This window comes from Vigna unguiculata, chromosome 5 (assembly GCF_037176805.1).
Source record: "Vigna unguiculata cultivar grain cowpea cultivar isolate G323 ecotype 2 chromosome 5, ASM3717680v1, whole genome shotgun sequence".
Classification (NCBI taxonomy): domain Eukaryota; kingdom Viridiplantae; phylum Streptophyta; class Magnoliopsida; order Fabales; family Fabaceae; genus Vigna; species Vigna unguiculata.
In genome coordinates, this window is record NC_140796.1 from 1,646,863 (window position 1) to 1,663,912 (window position 17,050).

The 17,050-nt window shown below is 34.4% G+C and overlaps 1 protein-coding gene across 1 annotated transcript; it reads right to left on the reverse strand.

Moving 5' to 3' along the window:
* Positions 1–1,669: 1,669 nt before the first annotated feature.
* On the reverse strand, positions 1,670–16,225 carry LOC114183152 (importin beta-like SAD2). Its single transcript, XM_028070062.2, has 22 exons — positions 15,828–16,225; positions 15,267–15,399; positions 15,090–15,177; positions 14,712–14,861; positions 13,627–13,789; positions 11,674–11,858; positions 11,405–11,578; positions 9,691–9,836; positions 9,488–9,611; positions 9,239–9,419; positions 7,958–8,117; positions 7,833–7,874; positions 7,629–7,747; positions 7,302–7,500; positions 6,323–6,454; positions 5,676–5,779; positions 5,373–5,552; positions 4,130–4,269; positions 3,849–3,988; positions 3,534–3,694; positions 2,619–2,745; positions 1,670–2,526 (listed from the first exon to the last, which is right to left on the reverse strand). The coding sequence occupies exons 1-22, from the start codon at positions 15,915–15,917 to the stop codon at positions 2,366–2,368; spliced, it is 3,099 nt and encodes a 1,032-aa protein (XP_027925863.2). The 5' UTR covers positions 15,918–16,225; the 3' UTR covers positions 1,670–2,365.
* Between the last annotated feature and the right edge of the window lie 825 nt (positions 16,226–17,050).

Genomic DNA, 17,050 nt, shown 5'->3' on the forward strand with positions numbered 1-17,050 from the left:
TATTTGAAATCTTGTTTCCATTTCTATACATAATATCAATAAATTCATTGAAATAATATAATATGTTAATCGTTATATATGAGATATTAACCGTTTTAAAACTTAAAACTCTGTCACAATTTGAACTTAAAGTGTTCGACTCTTAATTATATATAACTATTTGATATACAGAAACATATTTAAATAAGTCTAACTCAATCCACTAATCTACATAGAGTATACTTAGGTAAAAAAGATTTTTATTTAAAAAAATGGATTAAAATGAGTTAGACTTGTATAAACAAATTGACTAATTGTGATGTCATATGCATAATTTGAATACATGGAGTGGTGTATTTCCATTATGCTATTGAAGAAAGCAAAGATGACTTGCTTTCTCTATGTGATTGAACTTCTTGTGCATTGTATAACTTGTAAAAAAGTGTATTCGTGTCCAATTTGTTTTGTAAATATAATTGAGTTAACTATGTGAATTTAAGCAAGTATAGAAATGAAGTATGTAAAGACTTGTGAAAAGAATAGTACGTTTGAGTGAACTTAATATTGAGTTCAAAACCTGCAAAAGTTGGGATATTAGCCTAAAGTTTATGGTACTGCCACAACAAAGTTATAATATTTGGTGTAGATCTACAAAGTCACAGTACAAAATTCAAATCAATGTCAGGGCTTGAGAAGAATATTTGCGTCTTTGAAGAACATAATAAACTCACTAAATCTCTTAACTATTTGCAAAATTTTAAATTAGGTTTGTACACAGTTTTTAAAGTTGGTTATTAGTCTTCTATTTCTTTTATAACAAAGTGGTTAAAGTTAATTCTTCATTAACAAAATACATAATAAATAAGAGAAAGGATCGAACAAAAAAATAAGTTGAAGGACAAAGTACGAAAGTTTTTTTTTTTTTTTTTACCTTTCATTTCCTTTTTTTCCATCTAACCACTTAATCACCTTATTTTTTTTATTCTTATCACATTATATCAGCTTTTAACGAGGAGTATACAATGGCAGTAAAACTGAAGAATTCGAAGAGTTTTAAATCATTAAAAGAAGATGCAATATTAATTACTATATATTACATACACGGTGTCCATATGACTAATATTCAAAATTGTCGGATTTTCGATCTTAAATGCTCAAAGAGTTCAAACATAACATTTAAAGTTCAGATGTGAACGTGTAAACGAAAATTCTTTTTTAACTTGAAAACAAACATCGGGAAATTGAATTTTCCATCTCTGTGGTGACGTTTCAAAGAAGAACGTAACGTTTCCTACGCGTTCTTCTTGGAATTATTCACACACACATTGATCTTGATTTATATACTAAGAAAGTCCATCCTTACTTTACGCGCATACTACTTTACAGTACTCACTAATTTAGCAAATAAAAATGTCGTGTTTGACGTGCGATGAGTAGAGCCGTCAACGACACACTGGTATTGTTTCTTTAACATAATACATTTCCGAGGAGAGTTCATTCAATATCATTGTAATTTGTAAACAGGTAGGTAAAACAATGAAAAATATCAGCCTTCCAATGGGTCGTTATAATATTACTAAAATACCGATTTCAGCTGTCTAAAAAACTTGCATATAAATACAGTGATGAAAGCAATTTTTTTGGGGTTGCATAATCGTAATTGCAAACAAAATATTGTAAATCGAGCTGATTTGCTTCTTCCCACAAAACATTATATAATGAATGAACATAACTGTTTTACAACCTGCTGCATTATGGGACCCTTGAAAAGCTTTGTATAACCCAAAACTGATACCTTGATACCTTGATCAATACTCATGGACTATACTCTCAACCCCAAAACAATGACCGAAAAAGAGTGTAAAAAACAAAATTTTTTATATCATCCCTCACCAAAAATTACCAATAAAGCAATTGGCGACCTACGTACCTGTCTATGTGACAGGCGACAAATATTACAGAACTCGTATCCATGAAACATAAATACGGTTGACACATAGATGGTGACCATAAAAGGAGCCCGCGAAAGGGAAAGGGGAAGAAGGGGTAGCGGGGACAACATAGTCTTGGCAAGAATGGGCACTTTACTCCAAAAACACAGCCCAAAAGCACCAAATAATAAGTTGAACTACCTGAAGAATGGAGAAAGCGCTAACTCCACAGTTCCGTCAATGCATCACCCTCCCCATAGTCAATGGGAGCTTCGCTGCACAGATCTCCAAGCACTTCAAAACTGCAAACTCTTCATGATCAAGCCCCAACTGGCGATCACAAAGCCCACAAATGCCTCAAATATAGGCAACCCTCTGATTCTCTCCTAAAGAATGGGCGACATCTGAGAACTCGAGAATAAAATAAGCAACAGTACTAATGTACACTCAGAAGCTTAAGCAGTTGTAGCAGCCGTTGACTTCTCTAGCTTTTCCTTTTCAATTTCTGCCCTTCTCTGCTCGGCATGCTGGGCAACACCATTGGCGAGAGCTTGATAATTGAACTCAAGTGTCTGGGTGAGGTTCTCAAACCTCAATGGATCCGATGATTGTACCACTACAGTAAAAATTATATTGTAAGGTTAGTCTGTCACATGATGACATCGAGAATTATGATGACGGTGGGGAACGCTAAACATTTTAGCTTACCTTTGATTGTATCCACAAAGAACACAAAAGGATCAACCTCATCAATTGGGGACTGCAACTCTTCATCATCACTATAGTCATCATCTGAATCATCATCGTCCTCATCATTGGGCCGGAATGACTTCGCCTACATCCAACAGATGTAGAATGAAAATAAAATTCAAAGATTCAACAACAAATAATTATAAGACAAAACCAAGTATAACAACGGTGTTATGAATAATTATAAGATGAAATGAAGAGCAATAATTGTATTTGGAATTGTGGGGGAGGAAAGGGGCACGGATTAGCTCATTTGTTCAACTCATTTTGGAGAAAGAATTGCTAGTTTTTATCAACTTCCTGAATGAAACTTTGATCCTATCTCCAGCATTTTTCACCGGATCAGTCAGTGAACTCAGTGTTGACATGGACCATAATGTTTTACTAGGTGTACAGATCTTCAAGCAAAAGAAATCAGTATGGGAAATAAAAAGAAACAAAATGCTGCCACTAAACATCGGCAGCAGCTGTAACAAGAGCCTAGATGGTTAATGTAATGAATAAAATATTCCAACAAAAACAACAGCTAAAATTACAAGATTGGTTTCAAAATTAACAACTAAAAATATTTTAACGTTAAATTTTAGGTTTTTCATTTGTTCTCTACACTTATTTCACTATTGAACTTCATGATAAATATATTTACAGGCATACCTACAATTCAATAAAAACCGAACCACATAAGGATGAACGGTTCTTTAAATTCACTAGTTCAAATTTCGAATTTAACTAACTGGGTCTTTCAAAATCCAATGAATTCTTCAGGACAAAGTTACTGTACAATGACCTGAGCAGAAGATGAACTTCTAGAACATCCATCTTGCACATCCTCTATATACATGTATATAGACATACTATAGAACTCGTTTATACCTGCTCAGCCAACTTTCGAAGTGTGATAGTATCAGCATCGTCCCCGTCATCAGCATCAACTCCCATTTCTTTGTCAAAACCACTGCCATCCTCATCTTCGTCATCAGTTTGAAAACCATCCATATCATCATCATCTTCAGCTTCTTCCTCCTTAGCAGCTTCTGCAATCATTACAAAATACATGAAGATTAGGAACTTATAAAACAACTACACTATTAGGAGTTTAGGCCAAGCAACCAATAGAAATGACATCAATCTAACCCCCATGAATATCATTTTTACAACTTAGTTACAGAGACAAGGGAAACATACGACCTGCAACTTGCTCTTTGTAAGCAACTAGAAGATCAAGATTTGCTCGGAACACCCTTCCTAAAGCCTCTGCCGGTAATTGATCAGAAGGGAGTGCCAGTAATGATGTCAAACCAAGGCAGCATACTTTCTTTTCATGTTCCCTGCACATACGCCATTAGTTTACCATCTCAAGACACATTCAAATTGTCATTAGACAATCTATAAATTGTTGTACGGAAGCGCAGTAGCAACATACAAAGTAAAATGGGAACAAGTGATAACAAAAGGTAAAGATAACAAACCTTTTAAAATTAGCACGCATTCCACTTTTCTTAACTTGTTGCAGTAACTGGAACCAAAGATGGAAGATTTCTGATGCAACACCTAACTTTTGCAATATGCTGAGAGTCAGGGCTGCGTTGTAGTAAAGAGCATCTGCAATCTGAAAAAAGTATCTCCTCTTAGAAGGAATTCCTTTATGATTTAAGGAGACAAATAATATTTGAAAACCTGGGCAAACATAAAGCAGATAAACTAAACCCATTGGGAGATCAGGAAAGGCCTCAGATTTGTTAACAATATCCCTATATTTAATTTCTTCCTTTTTAAATAAAGAAACCTAGAAATTATAGCACTCAAGGAAGTATAATCCATATTTGGTTAACTAAAAGAGTTAGGTATACATTTCCTCAGGACAGATTTGTTGGAAAATCCTAGCAGGAGAATACCAGTAGACATTTACTAATGAGTCACAAGTTAACTACAGAACAAAACATCACACTACACTCAATCCCAAACATTAAGGCAATAGTGCGTGAATACTTCTCACGTAAATGTAGTTCAACTTGTCCAATTTTATACAATGAGAGATGAGAACTCACACTTGAGCTCCAACAACTACCCATTAAGTGTAGGTCTCTTACACATTGCAGACTCCCCCTTAAATATGAGTCACTTCAACAATAATAAACACCCCGCAAGTGGAAGCTCTTACTCGTCCGCAAGTGACTCTTATATTGTAATTTAACTCAGAAACACACTGCCTAGATTCACTAGCAGATACAAGGGCCCCACACCAAGATTCACCATTAACTCTACTCGTTTTAGCCGACTACCATGAACCATTGGCTCTTATACTACTTTTGGAAGATCCAAGGAGGAGAAACAACAAGGAGATATTCACTAGTGAGTCACGAATCAACTACATAGGAGAACATGACATCACACTCAAACAAAAAAATCATAAGAGGTTTGAGGGTCTTTTTCATTTATATATTACTGAATTTACTCATTTCCATTGAACGTGAGAAAACTACCATTCAAAAATACCTGACAACTTTTTATAAGCCAACACCCATTTAATAAACTGGAAATTCAAAATAAATCTTTCAACTACAATCTAAAATTATTTAATGAAACTTCCAAGTCAACAGCCCCAGCACAATCAAGATATTGGCTATATCAGAACATTATAGCCCAGGAGCACAAAAATCTGTTACTTTAGTCATTCGTGTAATGTAACTATTGCATGTAACATCCCCTTACCACTTGCATGAAAAGGCATTTCAAATATGATTTTTCAGTGTGACGCAGGCGTTCAACAGTAATTCTAAGATATGGTTCAACCCAGTGATCCACATGTCCTTTGCAATTCTGGAACACAACTTCTATAAGCTTGGGAGCTGGTATAATATCATTGTCCTCCATATTTTTATCTGACATAATCTACAATACAATATAAAAATCAGAGACCTCAGTAATAACATAAAAAATAATAATGATCATTAATAAACCACTAGGCTCCAACCAAAAAGTTGATGCTTTAAGTAATAAGGTAAAATATCTCACAGATGAAATCATGTTCCACAAACTCTGTTGATAGTCCGGTTCTTTGCAAGAAAGGAATTGAGCAGTTCCCCTTGAAATATAATTGTCCAAGGGAACCAAAATATCTGCAGAAGTTTAAAGCTTAACAAATAAATGCCAAAAACAAGATCATATAGAAGGATGATAAAATTTCCAACCAGATCAAGATAAGATAGATTAGAAATATGCGTGTCTTTGAAAGAGAAGGCAAAAAAATATTTGAGACCCGAGTTCAATGTAAAAAAACCAAAGTCTAGAGTTGAGACCAATAATTACAAGTCTGAGGAGAAGTATATGAATTAAGTTATTATACCATGGGTTGTTCCAAAATAAGTTCTGAAGAAATACAACACTTACTGATAGAATCATTTTCACTTATACTTCATAAACAAGAAAACAACGTGGAATGTAAATTAATTTGCTACTGCATTGAAGAAAAATTGTCCATGTTGTATTTTTAGCTTGTTTTTCTTTATTAATAGATGTTTTGTAAACAGTCCATTGTTGTGTTCATCTTCTGGTTAAAAGTGAACAGCTTGTCTCCGGCAAAAATAGATAATTCACAAAACTATGTATTACGACATTAGCAGATGAAAAAGAGAGTTAAAATTTGTTGAGAACCACCATACTTGGAAAGAAATCAATAGCCCAATCAGCCAGTGCTTCAATCATCAATGGCCAAAGACTCCACATATCCAACGATATTGTTGGAGAGAAAAAAGTCATATAAGATACAATCTCCAAAACTTCTTCAAAAACCTCTGTAGACACAATAGAAGATAGTAGAAATAAGTGAAAATTCAAACAAAATTAAAATATACAAACCATTGTTTATATATCAGTCTAATAATTAAACTAAGACAAATACAGGGTTCATGAATTTAAAGAAGCAAATATATACAAACTTAACAAGTTTGTCAGCATCACATTCATTTTAATAAGTGATCACCTAAGGATATGGAGGAAGTCCTAAATTCCTCCAGTGATCAACTACTTCATACATCCATATTAAAGTGTTATGAAACATTATTAGAAGGGTTACCAGAATCCATTAGTATTGCCTATTTCTTACAGAAAAAATATACCTACACAAGCCATAACAACAAGAATAACTGTATGGTTGGACAACTGCCAAAAAGAGCAAGATGGGTTTTCCTTGGAGCATTTTGACTAATCGACAAGAAGGAATTCTAAAGTAATTGGACTGGGTTTTTACGATTAGATTCAATGGTTTAGACAGAATAACAGAATTCTTTTGGGGAAATGTGCAACGTACACAAATGCTTTGGTGTATAAGGTCAGAGACTGAAACTTAGAGTTTTTAAAATGGCTGTTGTAGCACACTACCTGTTTGATATAAGATAAAGCATTTGGTCTTCTTTTGGTAAAAACACCTATAGTCTTTTTTAAGGAGTTTTCCCAAACTGACATGCTGGGATATTTTAGAAGCTTTGCTCAATTAGTGATTCCGTTTTCTTTGTATTTTGTGCAGCAAAATGTCATTTTATGTTCAAGCAGGAGTACATACACATAACACAATCACAAAATAACATCAGAGGAAAATGTAGGACAAAGATTGTCACGAGAGGGCAGTATGGGGAGAGGTACCTTGACCATCAGTTGTCAACATTCTGCGCATTATAGGAAGCAAAGTTGGCTCAATTTGAACAAAAAGGTGAGGAAGCCTGCTCACTGATTCAAGTATTGTACTAATAGCACGTAAACAACCCACAGCAGCCAAAGCACCTGGTTCATCAGCTTCATCATCAGCTTCTGCAGTGCTCATACACCTCCAAAATGCAGCAGCCTGTTATTTAAAATAAAACCAAATTATTTTTACATTACCTCTAGAAATTATTAAAAGTTAAAAATTTCTATAAATTATTAAAAATTAAAATTTTCTAAACAAATTGTGAAAGGCAAAAGAAATATTACCAAATTTTGGCACAACCCAAGTGCATAAGGGGCCATCTCTTCCCCAAACTTGTCTACAATAGTCTCCAATGTGAACACAAGGTCCTCATTCTCAACCTCATTCATAAGTTTGAAAAACTCTGGATAAAATTTCACTTAGTTAAAACTTATTCAGTAAGCCGAATAATAATTCTGGAGTGAAACAAAATTCTCACACCCTCATACCATCAAGGAGTTGAGGAAGGATAGGACGAATTTCATTCAAATCTGCACAAACATGTCATCAGAAAAATAAGCATATAGAAAAAAAATAATTCATAATAATTACAAAAACAAAATGTAAAAACCACCTTTACAAGCTTCAATAAAAGAGCGCAAAGCAAAAACGGAATCAACGCGCACAGGAAGTTCTGAATCCTGCATTCTGGATACCACACACTGCAAAGCCTTCCGGAAATTGTTCTGATCTGAAAAGTTAATATGGGCATACTGCCCAGCAACCCATGCTGCCTGTTTTTCAAAGAAAAACTAAATTATACTTTAAACAATAATTCCATAACCAGAGTAAGCTTTGGAATAACTTGAACAAAATCAAATAAACCTATGCATTTGCAAATAATACTTCATTTATTTAGTTTAGAACACAATGAATGACAGCCTAAAACCTTTTTTTTTCCAACCGTGGGGTAAGGGTGATAATTGGGCCATTAAACAAATATGCCCATTTTGTGTGAGCCTTTTTCATCCATATAAAGCACTCAACACTGCATAGATCATATCTACTCTGATTATACGAAGCATAAGTTGAGATACTTAGAAGTATGGATCCTGTTGATATGAGTAACTTTTGGAAGCAGATCAAGAAAACTTTGGGGACTGATCACAGATTATGTTCCTCTTATCATCCCACGTGAAGCTCAAGACCCTTGAGGGCATTGTATCCTTTTTTGGAGGGAGGGTAACGGTATGTAAATATGAATAGAAGAAGAATGTTAGTCAAGTATTGTTAAATTCGTTTTCATAGCTGTTGAGTACCTGGTTACAAAGAAAGCTCAGTTGTTGTATTTTAGGAGACTGAAATAGTAATAAAAAAATGGATTAAATATGTTTTTTTGTCCCTTAACTTTCAGTAAAAATTAGAATTAGTCCATTTTTAAAACTTTGACCTAATTTAGTCCCTTAACCTTAGAAATGCGTGGCTTTAGTCCTTTTAACCAAATTTTGTTAAGTTTATTTGACGTTTCAAATGCATTTCTTTATAATATTTGAGTTAACATTAAAGCGAAAATGTGTCAAACGGTATAAATAACACAAATATAACTATGAATTGTGTTTGAAATGTCAAATAAACTTAACAAAATTTGGTTAAAAAGACTAAATTCACACATTTCTAAAGATGGAGGACTAAATTGGTCAAATGTTTCAAATAGAAATTAATTCCAAATTTTACTGAAAGTTAAGGGACAAAAAACATATTTAACTCTAAAAAAAATGCAGCACACAGTTATTTGATTTCTGTCCCCCCCCCCCCCCTTCTCTGATATGTTCTTCATCCATATTTGTTTCATTCTATCAAAGTCCTATATCACATGGCAATATATGGAGATAAAAACTATAACAGGAAATCATACCTTAGCCCTAAGGTGGCCAACAGGACTGCTGAACTCGGGAAAGACATGTTGCACTAACATTCGCTCAAGTTCAGACTTGTATGGCTCAGTCTGCTTCAATTTGTCACAAAGTGCCCCAATGGCAAGGAGGGCCCCATCTTTCTGTCTATAGGGCTTGTACTCTGCAGAAGCTTCATCATACCTAATGCACAACAGATCATAAATATTGCACCCAATTATAGATCATTCATTCTAACAGTAAACCATTACCTTCTGAAAATTTCAACAATAAATTGAATAAATTTTTGAAGATTTTCTTTCCCTCGTTTCCGAACCAACTCACTCACAAAATCCATGGAAGCAGTCCTAGGACTATACAAATCTTCAATAATATCTGCAACAAAGAATAAGAAGCTATAAGAAATCCCAGTGCATATTGAAATACTGTTTTCATACACACCAACACAACTTACCGTAGCCTTTCCTTACATACTCATGCGGATCTTCCTCCCAAAGCTTTTGATCATTATCATTAAAGCACATAAGGGGGAACACTATTTCAAAAAGAAGGACATCAAGCCGTGGTTGCAGCAGAGTATACATACTATTCCTTGAGATACTGCATGTGATGCAAAAATTACAAAGAAATAATTAGTATGTGCTATCTGGTGGCACCAAATAAAGCACTCAACAACTCATGCTTTCTATTCAAATAGATAATAACAACTTTATTCCTGGTCTGATTTGACATTCAGAAATGAGAAAGATACATTCATTAAGAACCAATAGCAAAAATATAAAAGCATCATACATGGGGCTCTCATTTCCATAGTAACAGCTATAGGTACAAAGCCTCAAGACCCCATGACCAAAGATGCTCTATTCCAATGTCAAGCATCTACTCCTCCTTTAACTTAATGAAAATCTAATAAAGCACGTGAGCATCTGAAAAGTTTTTTGAAACCAAACTTTTGATGTTTACTAGGCTCGTGTTATAGGAGTCTCTGAAAAAGTTCACTGAAATCCTGAATTTATGATGAGCAGCAACTGTGGAATAAGTCTTGTGAGCGGGATTTATTTAATGCATTAACTTACCAACCACATGCTTATAATTGCAGATAAAATATCAGCTGATATTTGAGAAATAATAGGATATAATGCAGAACACAAAAGTCACACATATAATGCACCTGTCTTCATAGAGACAAAAGTCTTCGATAACCACAGACTTCAAATATCGACACCTTCTATGTACACCCCCACTATCATCAACAGCCATCAGTTATTTTCTATGAATAATGGTCATTGATGCAGTTTCTAATTCTATACAGATTAATGTGGGACAGTTAATGAAGGATAAATTATCTTCTATAACAATTCAAGTAATACTAACTGCTTCTAACTCCTAAGAGAACTACTATGACACATATCTAACAATAGATCAGGACCCATCAACTGTCCATACCCCACCCCGCAATTGCACTGACCAGCACACTATTGTCATATACTTTCTATCTTTCTTTCTTTTGCTATTTATCTTCTTTCTCTATATCAATTCAACGTGGTACCAAATCTTTAATAATCTTTTGTGGCAATCTTCTTTCTCCTCCTAAACTCATGGTGGTCGTGACTTTAGATATCAAGGAAGTGGATGTTGCCAATATTCAATGTCACGTGTGGCTTAAATAATAATGCTTTCTGCTATCATATGTTACATCAAAGTTATCGAACTAAGGCAAACTCTAGTCAACTTTTACAAAGGCTTGAAACCAGAACCATCAAGAAAATCTCAGTTTTCTTTATCATAATGGTTCTTACAATTTCCACAGTAGCAGCATTCCCTAAGTCAAGAGCTCTTTGAATTATGCATGATGCATAAAACCACCTGCCATTTGCTGAATTTCAACTTTTTATTGGAAGAATGGGGGCAGCAATCTAGACCCCTAGGTCAAAAAACCTCAAATAACATATCATGAACCAACAATCATAAAAGCCAATCCTGTTAGTTGGAGAGACCTTAATGGCTTTTATATTTCATCTCAAAACCAGGCCATTACAGTAAAAAATAAAATGCATTTACCAATAGATGTGTGCCATTGATCAGAACTAACAGCACGCAGTTAACGAAAGTAGGCTAGAATATTATATAATATGACGGTGCAAAATGAGACTGCAAAGGATACCCACCTGTTGCTTAGATATTGAAGAATCAAGTTGATAACTCTGTCGGGTAAATAGCCCCCTACTCTAACGACATTTAACAGATTTAAGTGGCACTCTAAGATTTTCCCAGCGTAATGCTTCTGAAACATTTGGGCAAAGGCTCTGTTTTCAGGGTTTTGAAGCTTCAAGTCTCCAAAACTGTCATGTGGTAATTTAAACAACCATAGAAATTCAGAATAAGTCACACAGCAAAAAATCTTTTTATATATAAATCAATCCACACCTCAACATACCGAGTGTAGAGCCTATTTAGAATGTGAACTGTCCATTTCTTGACCTTCCACCAACCCCATGATTTTCTAAGATCGGGATCAACGGGCTGACCTTCAGAAGGGACAGGTCTCTCCAATATATTTAAAAAAAGCATCATCCAAGCATTGAAGATATTTTGATCAAACAACAGCTTAGGAATCTCCAACTGAATAAATTCAACAAAATCCATAACTTCACATGTCAACTATCAGAAATTTGAGTGGTGAGAAGCATCAAAATAAGTGAGGTGGCCGAACGTTATCTCAAATGTAAAAGATGCTCTCCTTTATTTCATTTTATCCCCAGTGACATGGTCAACCAAAAACAAATGAAACCAAGATTTATTCAAATAAAAACACATAAATAAAGACCTCCTAGACTAGGATTCACATGGACTGTAGTTTTGACTATTTTTGTTCTTCTAACTTTATTATCACATTAACTCCACCCCATATTAGACGTGAGAGGAAAACACGATACTAGAGATATAACAATCCCACAATAACTTTCCACTCTTTGCTTATGCATATATAATGGCAATATAAACACAATGGCAAGGGATGAAAAGATTGTAAAATACAGTGGACAATAAAGCATCAATTTCTTAAAAGGCATTACCCCAAAGTAACAAAAGGGTATCATGTATTTCAATTAAAATTTAATAGAATGGTACCATTCCGTTTTGTAAAACAAAGGCAGTGCATCAATTCTAATGAAGATTTGATTAACTGCAGTTAGTTTATCAGTAAGATGAAAGGGGAGAACTCATAAAAAGGTAAAACAACTAAGAGAAGGATATCATGTATCTTAGTATTCGCTGGAGAGAAGAGCCCCAAGACTCTTGTATCACCACAGAATTCATTCAATCCTTCTATTTGTCCCCTTCCCTATTCAAGACTTTGATAACAGATTGGGGATCAAGGTTCTCTGTCGATAAAAATTTCAGGTAGTGCTGTTTCTGATGCGGTTACAATATATGGTTTGCTTAGTTATGAAGCTAGAATGTTGAATACTTATTATGCAAGATGTTATTATTTGTTTGGATAAGAGTGTTTTAAAGTGGCCTGAATTGTGGTCACCCCCGGCCACCTTAATTATGTCCTCTTTAGGAGATGGCTAAATTGCAACAAAAGTAGTGTTTAATCCTATATCAACTAGAAGTATGACTTAAATAGAACTTACAAAGCATGCACAATCCTCATCTTACAAGTAAATCTCATGATGTTAAAGTTGAGCCCAACTTCTAAGATGGCTTTAGAGCCAATTCCAAAGCCATCATTGAGCCACTTGCATTTAGCCACGCTCCATGCCATTAACCTTAGGCAAGAGGAGGTTATTGGAAAGTCACCTTACTTGCAATTGCCTTTGTTAAAACCTCTTTGGGAGGTTGCCTTAGTTGGTTGCAGCCTCAAGGGTGGCGTTGAATTCTATATCAAATAAAGCTATGTTTTAAATAGAGCTTACAGAGTTTGGCAGAACTCACATTCCAAGTCGATTTTGTAAAATTGAGTTTAAGCTCAAATTCTAAGACTATGATTAGGCTTCCTCTAAAATATTACTTTTGTTTTAGGTAAACTCTATAAGTCCAATACAATCTAAAGGATGTGATCGGGACAGAGTTATGTTTAACATTATGCACACTAACTTCAATGACACAAGGGAGTTGCTTCTCTTTTCACTGCTTTGAAATATGCAAACTTATGCCTGAACACTTCCAGACATTAATCCAAACACACTTACTCCCTCAGATTTGACAGCCTTGACCACCTTGGGCTAAAATAGAATGCATTGTACACCCTAACTAATAATAATCACATGTTTAACATAATGACTATAAATAAGTAACATGAATCTGAACAAGGTTTGATCTACAGCATAATGCATAAAATAGACTCCTTTATTTAAGGATACATATGAGGACAGAGAGAGCGTACATAAATGGAGGACCAGAATATTTTACAGATAAGCTTGATAAGATCAGCTACTTCAAGTGATGGATTAACAATCTGGACAAGCCCGTTAAATATATTGAGAAGATGAGGAAATGTCTCGTCAACAATGCGATAAACTGGTACCCTTTCCTCATCTGACTTGAACCTGAGAAGAAAAAATAAAAGAGCTTATGAACCTAACACATACTAGACTAATTGATCTGGACCACTATTTAAGGATCACAGGGTACTTTTGAAAATATGAGCTCTTGCAAAATCAGAAATCTAATACTTTGAAATAGAAATTTTTTTAACAACGTTATTAGTAGAGAATATTTATTAGCTTTGCCAGTAATTATTCTCCATTGTGAAACCTGCATAGTCAACTCTAGCGGGGTCTCCCCTCCAACAACCTTTTTGAAATGGAAACTTCGAAACTTATTAACGAACATAGCAAAATAATAATAATGGCCAAAACGCATGGAATGAGGTTTGTCCCTTCCATTTAAAACGTTGTAAACTCTAGTCTGAAATCTGAAATTTGTGGTGATATCCTAATCCTCATTCATTTTCTTCAACCCCTCAAAATGAAGATGAAATTAACATTCAAAAAATAATTATTGTTAATCATTTCTTTGTTGACTTTTCTATTAGTACTGGAAAAGCAGACAACTTTTTAGGTGACATGCAAAACTAGACTATAGTTCATTCTTATTTTAATATTGTCGCTCCCCTTTTTTGTGACATTTTTTATTATTGAGAGTTTATCATTGTCTTAGATTGTATCTTTCTCCACATTCTTATTAAATCCTTTTTTCCATCCATACAACACATACATATATAACAAATTTATAGTTCAACGAAATGATCTAAGCAACATAGTACAACATATTCCTGTGTAAATGCCATTGTAACTGTACAGTAAAAAATGAAAACCAAACAGGATTTTGCGTACAGTATGGAAATACAATTATTAATAATAACGGACAAAGTAGCAAATAGTGAGAAAATTTCACAACAGAACTGGGTAAGAATATCAGCCCAATTGTTTAGGTTGAGGTATAATAGATATGAAATCACAAGCTTACTCGTATTTTCTAGAAAGAATCCGAAGCACAAACAATGCCCCATAGACTTGTTGATCCTGTAAGTTATGCTTCACCCAGTCAAGAAGATGTGGCCACTGCTCAGGATAATCACAATGTATAACTGTTTTAAGGCACTCGCCAAGCTGTACCCTACAGACGTAAATGTAAGCAATGAACGCAAGTCAACACAACGGAGAATTGGAAAATAAAAAAAAAAAAAAAGTTGTTTAAAAGAGAAAGAAATATGGCACTAATTTAAACCCTCATTAGTTGTCATCACACACTAGGTGAAGAGAGAAATGACAGCAAGAAATCAACACATATCAGAATATACAAATTAGCCACCAGATATGAGGCACCAAAAGTGAACAATCGTACCTCAACAGAGGAGGAACCTGGGTTACAAACACGAGAATGTGATCTCTCACCACATCTTTATCACTCTGTGAAATCTTCTGCTGCGTTTCTACATAAACAACCCACAAAAATGAAGAATACGATAAGCAAACATCCCACTTCATTATCTAACTTGAACCAATGATAAAAAGTGCATACCATCAAGAGGAGACCAATTTTTCGCAATAAAGTTCTTGAAATGAATACTAGCCACTTGTCGTACACCCATGTCAACGTTGTTGTCAACAATGATTTGCAACAGCCTCACCAGATGCTGAGGCGCATACTGAAACTGTATTCAAATTCAACAACAAGCATATAAAAGTTAAAAGAAGTCAACAAACTGCAACATTCATACATTCAATTACAACCGCAAACAGGGACGCCAATGCCAACAGACAACAAAGACTAATGTTTTCAACTTCATTTCCCAGTGCGCGAGCTTCATAAACGCTAAAAAAAAGAAACTCATGATTGAAAAAGATCATCAACAAACACAGCCAAATTTAAATTGATCAAATCAAAGCACTGCTAGATTCAATAAACAATCATACACCAAAATTCAATTAACAACCGACGACTCAGTAAGACACTAAAAGAATCATCACGTTTCACAACCATCCGTACTTCTTAAACACTTAACCGGAAGTGAATCAAGTAAATACAAAGCAACGAAAACTCTGATCAGAAAAGAGATTCAAGAATCGGAAGGAGCCGCACCTGATTCAAGCTCTGCTCAGCAGCTTTCCGTTCATCCGGATTGGGACTGAGAGCGGCTTGCAGTATAACAGCGAGACTCGGAAGATCCATGGAACCGAAAATTCGATCAAAAAACCTCCGCTACGAACTCCGATCAGCGCGCAAACCGAGAATTGCGAAAGCGATTAGAAGTTGAAATCTAAACCCTAGAAATAGCGTCCTCTAGGGTTTAGAGCGCGAGCGATAGCGAGAGCAACGAGAATCGAACAGAGTAAGTGTGGCTTGCGATTTGTGTTATGTTGTTGAGTTGTGTTGAGAGAGAGAAAGCGCAACAGGAAAAGCTGGAGGCTATTTAAACTACTAGGGTTTACGTTTACGGGTTTTTAACCATCTTCATACTACTAGCTGGGAGTACTTTTCATTGCGTTGAGAAAAATAAAATAAAATAAAGAATAAATATATGAATGAAGTGATACTCTGCTTGTGTAGAGACTTAGCGGCTTGTTTGGGTACGAAGATACGTTAGAGGCGTACGGGATAGGTTAAACCCCGTGACGTATGTTAAAACCGTTAATGAGTAATTTCTTAATTCCGTTTGCGATTTTGGTGTTTGGTGCGTACATTTGTAGCGGTTGGACGATCTTTCACGCTTCTCGACTCGCATCCAGGAAGCTGCCGTTTTGATGGGTTGGCTGCCAACTCCACCTAATTACAGAACTCATTACTAAAGTTTGTTTAAGTTTATTTATTTTAAATTATTCAGTTACTTTAAAAGATATTTAAAGCTTACAAAATTAATATCTTTCAACCCGTTTTTTCAACAATGTAATAAATAAAGATCATATAATCATCACCATAAAAGATAAAATATGTTTCCATAAAATATTACTAAAGATAGAATACTTTAATATCATAACAGATAATATCATTAAATCTTTAAGATGGTTAGCATAAAAAATAATTGGATTAAATATGTTTTACTTCAATAATATAATTTTTTTTATGTTATTTTACTATTAAATTGCATTCAAACTTATGTTTGAGTTATTTATAATAGTTCATTTTTTAACAAGTAAAAAGACTGACATTATTAAATTATTATGACTATATTTAGTCATTTTTAATTTAATAACAAATATATATTAAAGTTTATTATAAAGATTAATTCTAATTTTGTGTTTAAATTTAATAATTAAAAATGTATTTTTATTTCAAAGTAATTTATGTATATGATTTTTAATTTG

What these genes read in the sequence shown, in the direction of transcription:
- LOC114183152 (XM_028070062.2), bottom strand. Translation starts at nt 15,917, where the DNA reads ATGGATCTTCCGAGTCTCGCTGTTATACTGCAAGCCGCTCTCAGTCCC. An exon ending in AAATTGGTCTCCTCTTGATG is followed by an intron (nt 15,178 to 15,266) that starts GTATGCACTTTT and finishes TTGTTTATGTAG; the next exon opens with AAACGCAGCAGAAGATTTCA. An exon ending in TGTGGAACATGATTTCATCT is followed by an intron (nt 5,553 to 5,675) that starts GTGAGATATTTT and finishes ATTGTATTGTAG; the next exon opens with ATTATGTCAGATAAAAATAT.